The 16,826-nt window shown below is 43.6% G+C and overlaps 1 protein-coding gene across 2 annotated transcripts in view; it reads right to left on the reverse strand.

Annotated features, from left to right (window-relative positions):
- Positions 1-1,060: 1,060 nt before the first annotated feature.
- Positions 1,061-16,826, reverse strand: part of LOC105280801 (telomerase-binding protein EST1A) — an 86,048-nt gene continuing 70,282 nt past the window's right edge. For both annotated transcript variants that reach the window (XM_011341613.2, XM_011341612.2), the window contains 4 exons: positions 12,671-12,833; positions 7,173-7,393; positions 6,154-6,235; positions 1,061-5,747 (listed from right to left, as the gene is read on the reverse strand). In XM_011341613.2, the coding sequence (XP_011339915.1) occupies positions 5,611-5,747; positions 6,154-6,235; positions 7,173-7,393; positions 12,671-12,833 (603 nt within the window). In that variant the 3' untranslated portion in view covers positions 1,061-5,610. The remainder of the gene's footprint in view (positions 5,748-6,153; positions 6,236-7,172; positions 7,394-12,670; positions 12,834-16,826) is intronic.

The following is a 16,826-nucleotide window of genomic DNA, read 5'->3' on the forward strand; positions in this document are numbered from 1 at the left end:
TAAGCGTTCGGAAAATTAAAAATTGGATAAGGCACAGTAACACAAAGTACTTTCTACGTAACTTATTTAATATTTTCACAGGACACCACTTGCAACGTAACTTGCAAATAATGCGAACTTCAGATTAATGATCAGAATCAGTTTTCTACTTGAAACTAAACTAAAAATTTGTCCTTTGCCAATTCTTTTTTAGCTTACCCAAAATACGAGGCAACGTGTAATAAAAGTTAATTTCGTTTACAACAATGGGCGCAATCGTGCAAGTCCCCGTTTCAAACAGGTTCCGAGGTATCCAAGTTCAAGCTCTGGTAAAAACGAGTAGAGGTCCAAGGGCTGATGAGGAAACGCGATCCGCGACAAAACCGTTGGGCAATTAACGACGCCAGGCACGACTCGCGCCTTGGATGGCATATCGTGACGTCGATAATGGATATTGGAATTTGTTAATCGTAGCAAGAAGCGGGTACACGCACACAGAGGTGCCCGTAACGGTGCCCGTTGTCGCTCGTGGCTTTCATGAAAAACGTAGCCGCGCGTCGTGCCGAAGAAGAGTAGTACCAGGGATGACTCAGGCGACCTTAGTCGTGCACCCAAGAGAAATACCGTGCGGGTGCCCGCGATCCTCCTCCGACGAAGTTATAACGAGGTCGAGCGTGTCAACAGCTCTATCACGCGACCAGGATCCCCTTCGCGCGGCTCGCGAGCCTAAATCTCGCCAACTAGGTAAAGAGTACATGCAAGAAAGGCCGAATCTAGAAAAGTTCCACATGCCGGACCTCGATTTCCGCCAAATCGTCATGAATTGGCAGAAATAGCGTTGAGTAGAACGTAATAGAAGAACATCGGAAAATCAGCAATAGATCCTATCGAACGAAAATAAATTGTTGTAATTGTATAATCATTACTCAGATTTGATTGATTGATGGTAATAATTATTAATTAATAATTAATAATTTTAATCATTAATTCGGTAAAACTGAAATGAGCAGGATAAGGTACAGGATAATTGTACTTGATATAGGTGTTGAAAGATATGTGCTGTAATAAGCAATAAAAAATATCATATACTAAATATCGTATAATTACTGAATAAAGTACATAACGTAATAACGCTACTCTCAACATCACTTTTTATTGAATATTCAAAGTGGTAACACTATTAGTAGCGACATTTCTCATAATGTGTAATAAACGATTAGCCTAAACCTTCCGCCCTCGCAGCATTATTCTTACAGTACGTCATCTCTATCATCGTCATCGTCATCGCGTGATCGACAAATATCTTTTCCTGAGACGAAATACGAACGAGTCGCGTACTTTTTCTTTTTTTTTTTACTTTGTCACATAATGATACACGTATAATAGAATTTATTAGAGATATTGCGAGAAATCTAGCGTAAAATCGGTGACGAGTGTGGGAGGCTGTATTTATATATGTATAATTATATATAATACGTATGTATAATTATATATAATTATATATACCTATATACAATATAGGTATAGGTACACTTACGGTATGAGAATTATCTCGGAAGCGGGTGGCGCCGAGAGCGTTCCTCGCTCCGCTCCCGAGATAAATCGCCCCTAAAAATCACGACGTCTACCTTACGTCAATTGTCTACCTACACATTCGGGCGTATCTCAACCTCCTTCACGTACGGGCTAATGTGAACTCGATCGCGCAAGCTGAGCGACCGGCAGTCGATCACGAGAATCGACGTATGCAATTTTGATGTTGAAAGACCGGAATGAGCCGAGCGAAAATGTGTTACATCGAAACGGCGAATATGAATCGGGGAGGGACGGATAAGTCTTGTTAAGGTGGCTTATTCGCGATTGGAGTGTCTATTGCACTGCTACGACTATTGCAGAAGAATATGTGCGATGATATATAGTAAATATCTGTGTGTATACGTGTGATATGCCCGGAATATAATTGCAAACTATACCCTGATCGTTATTTCGTTACAACTAGGTTTTGGACATTATCGAGAAAATCTTTCTTCAGAATCGACCGATGATGTGCGCAAAATGTGTCTCTGACACAGACACATTGGAGATAAAAATGTTTACCATTTACCATCATCTTTTAATGTTTTTTAAATGTTTTCTTGTTTTAATAATGATGATAAACATGTCGAGTTTTTTTTTAAAGAAAAAGGAAACAAAAAATTATAAATATTAGTGATCAAAGTATACAAAACTTAAACTATTTTTTCTAAAAATTCTCATGAAACTTTATACAGATCGCAGCATCTTGATCTAGCTCACTAAATTAATCGATATCAGAAATCGAAGTTTCATGTACCAGATGTCGGACTTTTGAGACCAAAAAGCATTTCCCGACAATGCCCACTATTTATGTATGTATTCGTGTGTACTCGCGATTGCATTGCGGTGTACTCGCGCAATCGATTTCGCCCATCTACTTCTCGCACTTTTCTCTGACCTCTTGTAAGAATTAATCGTCGGTCGCTTACGGCGACCGAGCGCGCGCATTAAAAAGGCTACAAAAGACTATACTTAAAAATTAGTGAAACACAATGAGAGTGTACGTTGTCAGTGCTTCGAATGGGCTCCGTTAAACCTTATCGATACACCACACTTTTTCCCGCCGCGAAGGTTCGGATAAAAAATTGAGCTAAAAACGACGATGGCTGGGGAAGGAACAAGGTGGCAGGAGAAAAAGAAATAGACGCCAAAGCAAACGGACCCGTCGAAGGACGAGAGACTTTACAGGCGCGCGCGTAAGGCTCGCGTTTCTCTCCTTCTTTCTCTTCTCTCAATGAGACCGATCTTTTGAATCCCGGTGAGGTATCGCACTTCTCTTTACCGTCTCTTCTCGTCTCTACGTTTCGCGAAACTCACGAGAATTCGCAATCGATCCTCGTCGCGAATTTGAGCGATCCCATCTTTTATCGGCGGGGAACCAATCGAATCCGTAAGTAGTGGCAGAGTCTATGCATACACAGACGGCACTTCTTCACACGGGGAAAGGGGGAACAGAAGACACTTTCCCATGACAGATCGGAAGAGATATTTTACGTATGCTTCTTATTGCGTGCCGCTAAAGCACCGCCGAACGGACGTCCTTGCTCGAGAGCGGGTTTTTCTTTCGGCAGCGCGACGCGCGGTTTCTCAGGTGGAGGATTGCGGTGTAACGAAGCGATTCTGCTCGGACGGCGCGGCGGTGCGCGCAGTTGGGTGGGCCCTTCTTCTACTTACCGATTCAATTTGATTCGTGAGAACTTTGACGGGACTTGGGATAATCAGTAATCGAGATTCATCGTAGACACGGTCTTCAAGTACGCTTAGCGTTCCTCTTGTTCTCTTTTTTCCTTGTCGCGCTTCGACCTCCTCCGTTAATCTAATTGACATTCTCTCTCTCCCTCTCGCTCTTCCTCGCTCTCGCACGCATACTCTTTAATATACGGAGCATTTAAGTAACTACCTTAGTTTTATCGAAAAATAGGACATCGTGTTCACTACTCGATCATCGGTCCCGCAGTTCCTTGCTGGTCGCGTCTCGACCGCTGTGCGCTTCCGAAAGCTCTTTTCTTCTCCCGAAAGGTACACTCGTATACGTTTACCTAACAAAGCCGAGGAATACCGCAAACGCGAAGGAAATGACGTCGGCAGGTACAGAAGGTTCGCGCCTTCGATTCGCCGCGAAAATGAAAGAATCTCGGCACCACCGGCGAAACGTTTCATGACTCTTCATCTCGCGCTCTCAATCGTGATCGTGATCGTGATCGCATTGATCGCCAACGGCGAACTAGATCGACGTCGCCAATTTAACACCGAAATATCGATCGTCAAAACGGTTCCGACACGGAATGTTTTGTATAACAGCGATCGTGCTTAGTTATTTATCTGCTGCGCTTATCGGTAAAAAGCTAGTCTTTTGATATCGTAAAGAACACCACGCGATTGCACAATCGTGCGTCGCCACGCTTCTCCGCGCGCGGAACGAGATCCGCGTCGCTTTTCTTACGCTACTCTTACAGTCTTACTCTTAAGCCGGTGAATCCCGTGTGTGTGTGTGTATGTGTGTTAATGTACTAGACGAAGTGAATACTCGCAGGCGATGAGAAAAAATATCGGTCTTATGCATACGTAATTTTTAGATGCTCGGGAAAGCACTTTCTTTCAAAAGTTGACGTCCGACTTAATGCGCAAGAAATACTCCCAACGACACACACAGGCAATTCTGTATGAAATTAAGTTACCAATAATGCAATTTAGAGGAATGAAATATTATAATGTTAAAAGAAAGTTTTTGACGCTTTTTATCGTTGAACGCACATTTTGCACATGAAGCGACGTCAATTTTCGAAGGATGGCGCGTCTCAATCATTCCTGACATAATTGTGAGCTCGAGGGTGATCGTCATCGGTCGAGGATTTATGATCGAAGCACGCGATCAACGATTACGGTAGATCGATTGTCATGTCGATCGCGGCGCTATCCCCAACGGCGCGCAGCAGTTATTCGTTGAAAATGAACCGTTAACAATTCATTCTATGGCAGCTCAAGATAATGACGTTAATGACTTTAGTGTTCGAGTTTTTTTTTCTTTAGACGATTGTGGTAAGGAACGGAGAAGAGGATCGCCTCATGGAAAATGTCACGATGGACTCAGGCGGAACGAAAAAACGCGTTAGAGACGCGTTTCGCGAAATTATGACGCGGACGTGTCCCAAATGAACGTCGTTTACGTGCGATATAAAAACTTTAATAACGTTTCTCTCGAACAGAACGAATATTTCGGCGAACAAAATCGTACAAAACGATTATCCAGCCGCAATAGTCGCGGCTGCCATCGTAAAGACCATCATAAAGACACTCTATAAACAGTGATAACAACCTGAAGAACAGCTTCTTTCCTTGCCGTTCTTCCGACTTTCTCTTCGCGATGTCCACGTCCGCTGATTAAGCTCTCGATTTTAATTCGACGTAATCGCCGCGTCTGCATGGCCGAACGCTTCGCATCCGACGCGTCTTTTGGGGCCACCATTATACGAATCCCACGTGAAAAGGCTCTCCTCAGGATTTTTTGGGCGCCTATACGTTCGGGATATAGACGGGAATTAGGGATACAGGGATAGGAAGCATCATGCTTATACTTAAGGAATCTTTAAACGGCTCGCGCTTTCGGCAAGTAAAACGGCAAGTTTCTTTGTATCATTACCGTACCGTACTCGCAATTTTATTCGCGTCGTATCCTTTGCTTCTTTATGTTCTGTGTTTTTTTCGGTATGTTCTTTTCTCATTACTCTTTACGTCTCTTGGCGATAGAAATATAAAAAGAAATTCAGAAAGAGTACCATCGGGAGACAGAACTGAATAATCCACGTGGGACGAACTTACGCGATAGCAACGTCGTGCGCACACAGTTGACAGTCGATTGTCCACGAAAAAGGCTCGCGACGAAGATCCGCTAGCGATGTGTCCTTTTCTTTCTAATGCTGCTTCATCATCATCATCGTCATCTTCTTCTTCCTTTCTTTCGTCTCGTTGCATTTGGTCTTGCTTGCGTTTGATCGAGCTCGCGCGGTAGGAACACGGGAAATTTCTCAGAGTTGGTCGTGATCACGTAGAACTGTCTCAGCCAAGTCCGGCCCATTGCATAAAGTCGGGCACTTCCCTCACAGGCACGTCCCTGGCCAGAGCCTTCACCCTCAGGTTCCGATCTTCCGTGAGCAGAACCACTTCCCGTCTCAAACGTCGCGGCTGTCCCTCCTCTACTCAAGAAAAACCAGAGTAGCCCAATTTTTTATATTATATTCACCAATAGTAACGTTTTTATTGGCTTAAATAATCTTACTGTCTCTAAAAATAGTATCCTTTGATAAAATTACGGAAGAAAGAGGTTCTCTGTAATTATGATCCTTTGATTTAAAAAATTTAGAAAAGAATCTCGGATGTTATTTGTAATAAATTTAGATGAAACTAAATGATAGATAGAAAAAAATATTATTTTCTTTGAACAAAGTAAAATAAAATGTAACTATTGTGAAGGTATTCCTAATAATTGCATATAATACAATTCCTGATTTCTCATATTGATAAAAAAAATGATATTCACTACGAAACTGAAAAATATTTTGTCGCGATCCAACTGGAAATTTCAGACAAAGAGACACCTACCTGCGTTTGTCTGATCCTTGTTGCTCCTACACAGACTGAGGCACGTAGTTAATATCCTGTCATCATTTCTTGTCAGTCCATCCTGAAACAAACGGTCGAGATATCGAATATAGCGATAGACATGGTAGATAATCACGTTCTTTTTCATGGTCAACAATGTTCGGAGAAAGAGGACCAAACTTCCGAATTCGTTTACAAATCTGATTTCTCATCAAACTGATTTATCATCAAGATAAACTGCTTCTTCGTTTCAGATAGGAACGGTAAGTTAACGTAAAAAGATAATCAGGTACAACTGCGACGTTGCAGAAAATAATTCACACGTACACCACGTGGGTGTTCTCGGATACTCGTTATCATAACATTCGCGCTTCAATGAACCGTGCCGAGAGCTTGTTGTCTCTTCCTTTCAGTCGGTCCCCGGAACGATCGCTCTGCGTGTACCATGGCTGCTTTCCACGTGTAGCCATTGGAAGCGTATCGACTAAATGTCAAAATCGATTCGCCTTATCGTGTTGCCCGTCATTGCGCGCCGCAGGCGTCCAAACGTAAAATCGCGACGAAGTAACGACTGTCTGATCATTTACGTGCGTAAATCGGTTATCAGAACGGGTTTTGTAACGGTCATTTATATTCAAGATAATATATCATCCGTTCTCGGAAGAATTTCAAAAGACTGATGATGATCCGGATAGAGATACCACACTCGCTGGATCAGAAAGTGATAGAACCAACTGATCCGTTGAACTTTCTTCGTAGACGAAGACATTTAGCATCTCGGTTTCGTTTCCGAGCGTAGGAGCAGCTTCGGTGAGTTTTCTGTGAAGTCGTTAGGTAAAAGGGAAGACGAAAGAAGACAAAAGAAAAACGAATAAGGATTGCTCATCGGGAATCTCATTCCGCGGTCAACGTTCGATGCAAATTTGCCTTCTAACTACCGCAGCACCGAAATACAGTTACTTAAAGGGCCAATGTAAGCGTATCGAGAATCGTCGAGGCTCGTCCTGCTCTTCGCTTACCTTGTCGACGTCTTCCTCAACCGTGAAAGTGCTGGATGTGAGAACGGTGCCTCTCGTGGTTAAGCACCGAATCGCCGGATTTCGGCTCCTCGCGAAGGCCAATGCCGCCTTGGCACTCTCGGCCACTCGCGCCACATGTTCAGGATTCAGAGCCGCCCGCGACGCTGGAGGACAATCCCTCGCATCGGCGCCTCGAGCTAGACCTTCAAGTTCATTTAAAACTGCAACAAAAAACATCATTTCCGCTCATTAAATACATGTGCACGCGCAAAAGGGCCGCTCGAAAATCGCGTCGTGCCTCGCGGGAACACCGGCGCAAGATTAATCGCTCGTGAATCGAAAAAAGGAGGCGTAAATTCTTGAGAAATTAATTTCATGCGAGAAAAATACGAGGAGGGTACTACGACACCGAAAGAAATTAATCTCACTTCTGCACAATCATATAAAAACAACTTATTATGGATTAAAACTTTTTATAATGATGATTTCAGCATGAAGAAACTCAGGAATGCGTGTATCATGATTGTTTCCTGATTGTAATCAACGCATATGTGCAATTCGCTCTTGCTTCGGAACCTCTTCAGGACGATCGAAAAAGCGCTCTAACAGCGCTTTCGACATTCACAGTGTTTGCGCATCGCGCATAGAATTTTCGTCTTTCATAAATACGAATTCGCTATCGAAAGATCTGAACGGAGTCTCCATGACTGTCATCCTCTCAGAATGGCAGTTGGGATCGATTTCATCTTCATAGACAAGATTGAAAGAAACCGGATGGCGACGCGTTATTCAGGCAAAGGGCCATCACGACTACATTGGAAACCCACTCTTTCCGGACGATCGGCAACCACCGTATCGATATCGCCCACGTACCGATTGTAGCCGGGGGGGCAACCGGCGATGCACCGCCGCCATCGGGCCAATCGCGGGCGTTTCAGGCCGTATACATGCATTCATGTATGAGTCGTGAGAACCTAACTGTGAACGCTCACCGTTGCTCCGGCATCACAGAGTCAGACGGACCAGTCGACTGGCCACGGCGGGGTCAAAGGGCAGCGCGCCAGCCGATTTTGCATGCAGGCGCACTTTCGTTTTTCGGCCCCGCGGACGATTCGCACGAACGACAGAAAGGAAAGAGAGAAAAAGCAGCCGGGCCTGGACGGAAGATGTGTTTTTAGCGATAGCGTGTGACGACATATAAATTTGTTAACTTTTTTTTGTCGCTATTGAATAAAGAGAATATATTGGCAGTCTTAACTGGCAATATATTCAATAAATTTATCGTCCACAAAGAATTTTGAAGTTTATCTTGGTCGACTGGTAATATGTAATTTAATTTGCGACAAAGAATGAATTAAAAAAAGTAACTTGTAACTCTCGGTATCGAAAGGATATAAATTTAATAACAGAAATGGTTTCGGAATTCGATTTCGCGTCGCGCTTTACTCGTTACGCCACCTTCCAACCCTTTATTCTATCTGCACAAACGAGCGCGTTAAATTCGTACAATGACAGAATTATTATCGAGTGTTGTTAGAGAGTTTTATCGACTCCATCCGCCGCAGATTGCCGTGCAGGCGCGCGCGCGCAGAGAAGCAATCTACGGAAAATGCAAATAGGAGATTCAGCAAACTTTCCCCGACTCGATAAATTAACCGGCTGCCAGCATCCTTTCCAGACCCGGCCTCCAGAGCCAGCAGACAAGGGCAGTTGGTAGGTAGTGGATGAAGTTTGCGAGACAGAGGGGCGGAAATGGAAAGAATAACTGCGGAGCGAGAGAATACGGGAAACGACGACGTTATTTATCACCCACGGCTGCAGACGTCGTTCATCATTGCGCGATAAATAATTATTTCGTCGCTGAATCGCTTGAAGACGTGTACAATATAATTAATGTTTAAGCTGCGAGCTGCCTTATACAGACGTCCAATTAGCGTGATGAGAAACTTTAGCGGATGATAAGTTTGCCGAATGAAATCTTATAGAGATCGATATTGATTCTTTATTACTAATCTCTATATCTTACTTTCTTTCTTTTCAGTAAACTGTTTTTTAGCATGATTATTCTTCTTGATTTCTCCTCAAGATCAATCATCTCCTTGATTTTACTCGCGCCTCATTTCGCGATTAATTTTACAATTTTATTTCCACACGAAATTTTTTATAATCATCCACACTACATGTAATGTTGTCGAGAAACCTGAGAAATGTGATGAGCCATGACTAATCGATGATCACCATAATACTCACTTTTGCCATCGAAATCCTCGAGGCAAAATGATTGTCCTTGCCCTATCGCAACGGCCACGACCTAGGTCTCGCCTAACAAATGCTTCGGCATTCGAAGTTCTTCCGCCATGGGATAGACGGGGAATCCATGACAAAACAGGACGTATAGTGACGTAAGCTTCCGTGAGATGCCACGTTCGGCAGTATGAATCGAATTTGCTGAATCGATCAACGCTAATTGGCGATACCGATGGTGATTGATGAGCCTTTCGATTTCCAGCGGCCTTGAACCCTGACACCAGCCTTGTCTTCGATCGAACGTCAAAGCAAGTGTGTCGCGTCTAACTTTCACGATCGCTTCTATAGACCCCGTCAATTCAACACTTTAAGATAAATTGATTCTTTACGTTGTGGGCAACTAAACAAACTCAGCAATTTCGATACACAGAAAAGAGATGAGTGAATCATCAAATTCTCGATTAACAAATAGCTTAAACAAACAGACGCGATAATGAATCGTGTGGATACGGTCGACTAATTGTAGTAATTGAACCAATTAACAGTCTGTAACGGTAATTACGTAACTTGTTCGATCAATCGATTTGATGTCTGTCTGAAAAAATTTCATTTATTCGAACAAAGCTCCGTTAAACCGAACGCTATTTTCTCGTCGTAGAAGTCGACCCTATGCACGATGTCGAGAAGGCGCAATGTGCAAACACACATCTCGAGATAACGACTCGGATACGCGAGATGAATACATCACAGGAAATTAAAGGCTCGGGCGGTTAAAATATACGCGCGAGGCAATAAATGCTCCGAATGTACCTGGCCTGTCGTCACAGCCAGTAACTCAGAGACGCATTACTATAAAACACCGTGAAAATGTCAGCCGCGCCGTGGAAGATTGTAAATTTATCGCTGATTGCGTTTTCGCTGAATAGCGAGTGCCTGTAAATCGCGTCTATTAGAAAAGAAACAACTGGTCGTTCCGTGTCGTGCTATGCGTCATCTGATGACGACGTAGTCATCATCTGTCGCCGATTGATAGAAACGAGCATACCACACCGCATTGCCGTATCGGTATAAAAGGCACTCGGGTCAGCGTGTGACCGTAATTTGTCCCGATGTCTCTTTTCACCCCATTCAAATAAATCGGACGCTCTTATGAAAGAAAAATTTCATCTCGCGCTGTTAACAACTAATTAAGAAATATGAGTTTAAAGAGAAAATTGTTGTTTCTATTAAAAAAGCATACTGGATTAAATTTGCTGGACTAGTAGGCAAACTTTCATCGAATTGATAAATTGAAACTGCAAACGCGACATTTTTATCAATTTGTTTAGAATAACAGTATGCCATCAAGTATTTCATCGGAATAACGTTTTGTTATTTCTTGTACGGCAGTACAGTTACCGCTATCTCCCCAGCGATTCGAACAACGTTCATCGAAGCGAATAATAATTAACGGATTCTAATGACGCAGCAAAAGCATCTCGCATATGAGATTTAACTAGAGCATGATGGCACACAATATGTATCAGGAGTTCCGCGTCATTAGAGAATTCACCGAGAGTCTCATCAGATTCAATCTTTTCTCGAGAAACATTTAAAAAAGTATCATGCATATTATTAATTGCAAATTCACATTCGATGTTAATACTATGATAAATTAACTACCGCGTAAGCTCGGTGAACTCAAAAATCTTGAAAAATGCCGATTTAGTTTGTAAGACATTTGGCTTGCGAAATCTACGCAATCTTAAGTTCAAAATTTGCGTGGATCGTATTTATATATACGAACACGTCACACCGAGCATTGTCATGGGCATTTGCATAACGGGATGCGATGTGTGGCGGGTTCAGCCGGAATGCTGCACAGCGCTACAGATTTAACGACTCGGAGCGCGACGACGCGCTCCTCGAGGACCATGAATTTGTTGGAGCTGGATTCCGACGTGGGACCGTTAAAGGAAAGCGCACCCCGACAATGCACGCGACCGACCGATCTCTTACACTCTGAAGAGATTGCTCAACGTAAATTGGAGCGGTAGAATCGGCGGTGAAGGAGGTTCGCTTTTCTCAGCAGCAGCAGCAGCAACAGCATCAGCATCATCATCATCATCATCGTTATCATCATCATCATCATTCGAGAACCGGGAGCTGACGCAAGCGTCGTTAATGGCCAGTATCGACTGGCGTTCGATCCGGTAAACGGCTCCCGCGACGCGACCGAACGAAGCGTTTTGCCGGCAGTTAAACGCAAGCGGCGACGATAAGCGCCGGGGGATAAATGGGACAATTCATTTTCACGAGAGGCGAAGGGCGGGAGGACGGGGAGAGCCGGGGGAAAAGAAGAATCCGCGACAAGTGAGCCGTAATGACGATGACCCAATGAACTATCGGACCGCTAGGGATCGGCGAATCGGCTTCGCCGACGGTGAGCGCCGTGAACGAGGTGAGTCGAGTGTGTTTGCGCATCGGCGATTACTTTGACCCGAGACGTGACCCTCGCCGACTGGCCGCGCCGTCTCTCGTCGGCGACACCATCTGGACACAACCTTGAGAAGGTGTGCTCGGTCTACTGGATGGTATCTACGAGTACCTCATAGATATTTTTCAAGCGCCGATGGAGCTAATTAAGATGGCACGATAGTTGATTCACGCACACACGCGGCATCTCTAACGAAGACAAATGTGGACACTTCAATCGACCAACGAGAATCCGCTATCAAAATCCCGTGGATTTATGGTGGACACCGCTCAACAGTCAAAATTACGACAAACGATATCCGACTCATTTCCCGTTAAAAACATTTCCCGTTATCGACTAGGATTGCGATAGTATATTTGATGGAAATCATATCTCATTATATCTGATCATCGAAAAAGAGATTCTTGAGGAATGGAGACATCTCCAAGACTTGATCGTAACCTTTATTTGTGTCAATCGCAAAATATCACGCGTGTGATATCGAAAATACCACAACCTTTATTTTATAACAGGTGAATTATATATAGAAAAATGATAGTTGAAGTTTTTGACTCTTAGCAAAGCTTGAATATGAATATGAAATCGACATTTCGTTTATCGATGTTTATATTTTATGCGTGATCTTTTCAATCTTTTCAATTGGAGGAAAGAACCGCAAACGATATTATTCGATCTTGTCAGTCGAAAAAAATTATTGATTGGGAGTTGCGCGTATCAATCTCGCCGTTTCTTTTTACTCGCATTGATGGCATCTTAAATCATCGTTTTCACTTACCAACAAGTGGCACCATAAGTGTATAGATCGGTTGCGCGCCGGAAATAGCTCTTGCGATGGTTTGCAATTGTCGCAGATAGTCGATGAAGCAATTCGTGTCCGGCACTAGCTGTCTTGGTCTCACCTCGATCTCCACCGATACCGAGGACTTTTGTAAGATTGCCTAAATAGCCCAAAAATAATTCATACACTTATTATTATTAGAAATACAAATACAGTGAGATGAATAATAATATTAAAATAAACAAATAAAAAAGTACGAAGAAAATAACGCGCATTTTCACGACAAAGCTGATTAAACTATAAGCAAAAATCAATTATAATTATAAATATAATTTATCAATAAGGGAGACAATAAACAATAAAAGGAAACGATGTTTGGGTGTCTGTTAATCGCAAACTTTATCACTAGTTTCTGCAGAGTAACAAATAAAGTATCACATTGAACGAATTGAGAGATCATCTCAATCTGCCTTCATCCCCGTGACTCTTCTTTTTGGAGAGACGCGTCGCATCTCCGTACGCGTTACATGCACCTTCCATAGAGAGAAAGAGAGAGAGAGAGAGAGAGAGGAAGAGACAGGGAGAGAGAGAAGAAAGGGCACGCGTTGTATAGTGCACAGAATGCAGCGGAAGATGCATTATCTCCCAATTGAATCCCACGTATGCGGATGGTGCTTCGCGAGAGAAGCAGTGGCGCGCAATGAACAATGTCGGCTCGGTAGCATAACGCGAATGCCGAGTAACCATTGTCGTAACAGAGACCATACGGACTGTAATAAGGCCTCTAATGGCGCTTCGCTTTGTTGATACGGTGATCGACGGTAATGTTTCGCAGTAAGAACATCTATTCTGAGATGCAAGAGCCGCGTTCATATAAAACGCACGTTTCAGAATCTGTTCACGAGAGCTATTAATTAGCCCCATAAACATGTACCTTCTGGCATTCCAAACGTTAGAACGTTAGAATTTTCGGTAACAATTAAGTCAATTCATTAACATATCTTTGAAGTGATGATTTTAGGTGTTTACTGCTATCTTCTGAAATGGAATAACGTATCCAATTAGGAATCGTTGAATAGATTTTACAGCTATAAATTGTCTCACTTTCCATCTTCCCTGTTTCAATATTCATGCAATCATTATCTGATCATTATCAGATACTTGACACACAACTATTAAAGCACAAAAATTATACATAATTTGAAATAAAGAATCTGACAACATAAATTTCTGAAGATATTAAAAGATATTAAGTATCAATTACAATATTTTATCTGCTATTAAAGACCACACGGATTTTAAAATATGTCTTTCAAGATATTTCTCTTCAAGAGATACTTCAACTCTCCACATATAATTCATAGAAAAAAATTATGGGAAGAAAAAACTTATGAAAATAAAAATCGCTTCAATACATCATTTTCAAATAGATAATATAACGTTTGTCGCGATACTAGACATTCTCCCAAGTCCTTAAGAAACTCGTAGGCCTCATTAAACTGGCGAGTTAAAACAGTCCTGCATAGTCGGGGCGGATACACTCGCAACGGTATCTCGAGAATTATTTCAATTCGAGGATCTCTAGGACATGGTTTCACACTAATGTCCGTGCGATGGCACGTCGCACGAGTCGGCGAAAAGCACGCGAGGAATCCGAAGACGAGCCTAATTGCTCGTGGGAGTACACGGACGGAATGCAAAACCAGGGGGTGCGTGCACGCACGCGGCTCCGTGAAGTCGGTCGAAAGGGACACATCAAACCGCACCACCGTGGCGCGAATGTCGTACACTTGTCGACACGGGATTTCGATATCCCGTCCCTTTCAACGTGCATTACTCGCAATTTCCATTCCGCAAAGGGGTAGCAAATGGTCGGTGGACGACCACCCATTACGCTCTCCTGGCGGAGCTGGACATGGGTACGAATCCGAGAATTAAAACGCCGCTCAGTGTCAGCTTTCAAGCCTCCATCGGTAATCGATACGAGCCGAGGCCCGAGAAGGGCTTAACATCGCGGAAATATATCGAAATAAAGATAAATCCGCGTTCAGGCGAAATCACCGCACCCAGAAATTTATCACGGCAAAAAAAAGAGAAAGAGGGAGAAAGCGACGTCCGTGGATTTTGATTTTGGGTGCGTTTATTTGCGCGTGCGTGCACCGCCTTGACTACATGCGTTCTTCGTTTTATAAATAATTCATCGTACGATCTGCACTAACGATAGCCGCGTACGACGTTAACCCTCTCGTTTCTCACAGTCTTCGGATTCCGGATATGTTCCTTCTGTTTTTCATTTTTAACTGGCTCGAGATCAAAAATGTGATAGTGATCCCAGGAAACTGCATATTAACAATATATGTTTTGCTCGTTTAATTAAAACTTTGTTGATTAAAGGAGAAACAATCGTTTGATTATGCTGGAAACATTCTCGAGTATCTCGCTACGAGGTATTCTACTAGACCGCGACTCATGTGCGAATGAATGGGAACACCTGCTCGGATATTCAGGTGGGCACGGCATGTGATCGTAAAGGTGTACTTGAAATGTCCATTCTAGTTACTGTGAGCGCTCAATTCAACTTCCGCGAACGATACGTCACCAAGAGCGAGACTGACAAACGTTAGCGACGTACACGTTATTTCATAATATGATTATTGTTACATCTTTGTTGAACGAATAATCAAATAAAACACATGCGACAAACACGATGTAATAAGAGAAGAAAAAAATCTCCAAAGTTTACGCAATCTTTATTACGGTACGATTGAGCAACTTTCATCAAATTGCAACGTACAGTCGCGATCAGCACAATTCACCAGAAGCGTGTGATTTGTCGGGTATCCGAGGTATCCAGCCAACCTAAGGTGTTATTTGTTGTTTGCGGTATGCGCAATTTTTTCAGGACAAATTTGTTCATGATCCCTATCTATCTGATCCCTGTATCATCGTACCCCACGATGATACAGCAACCCGCGCGTCCGCTGAGCAACTCGACGCTGCTTTCCGCTTCCGCTCGCTCGCTCGCTCGTTCGCTTCATTAGAGCGCGCCGCGCATCTTTGAGCGGCATGAAAAGCCTCAGGAATTTACTCCCGTTTAAAGCATTCGCGAATTCCTAAACGAGTGTGACGGGTACCGTTGCGCACTCCCGACGAACGTATTGCCGACGTTCCTCTTTCTCGCCTCCCTCCCTGTTCCTGCCCCTACGCGGTTCACAGTTCTCGTCATTCTTTTTTTCCTCCCTGGGCCCGCACCTCACACCTCGACCCCGTCTCGCACCTCTCGCCCGGGCAGAAAGCCCGGCCTGCTCGTGAGAACCCTCGTTGAATCACGCATCGCGGCCCCTACGCCCGCGCGCATATTAAGCGCACGCCGACACGGGGCCTTCGCACGGTCGAGCGGGCCCGCGCCCCTTAACAACATTGTAAATGCGCAACACTCGCGGAAACGTACCTGGTAACCGTCGGGGACAGCCTCGCGAGATCGTTCCATCCGCCCGGCGAGGAACGTGCGCGCGTACTCGTGCCGCGAGCGAGCGAACGAGCGAACGAGCGAACGAGCGAGTGGGTGGACGCGATATAACGCTTTTCTGCGGCTAAGAGACGAAGGGTCGATTCTCTTTTTTTCGCCCTCCTCTTTTTGGGGTTCTTTCAGGTACACGAATGTACGTCCCAGAATCGCGGAGGATTCTCAATTCAAAGCTGATGTGAGACGCGATTAGCCGTGTCATTGCATTTTGATGTATTTGATTCTAAGGATTTTTTGAGCATTAACGAGCGAGCTAGTTAGTTGGTTATACTTGGATGCTGCAATGTCATCGGATCATCGACTCGATTAATCTCGTAGAAGAAATTGAGATGTCTGCTCTTAAGTAGGTTACGATGAGAAAATATTTCTGGTTTGAATAAATTAAAGCCAATAGACGGTGGGATATTAAATTTGGATGTAACGTTTCCAGCTATTTCTGTATAATTTATCATCGACCGAAAAACAACTCGTTTAATCGATATATTGATAATCCGGCACACATCGGGGTCCCGAATAGTATCGCGTACGAGTCCAATACGATGTTCGAAATGGAGAGAGAAAATAGAATCAACTTATATTACTTATACATTCTTTCTATGTATAAAAGTCACACACACGGAACGCTAT

This window comes from Ooceraea biroi, chromosome 6, assembly GCF_003672135.1.
Source record: "Ooceraea biroi isolate clonal line C1 chromosome 6, Obir_v5.4, whole genome shotgun sequence".
Classification (NCBI taxonomy): Eukaryota; Metazoa; Arthropoda; class Insecta; order Hymenoptera; family Formicidae; genus Ooceraea; species Ooceraea biroi.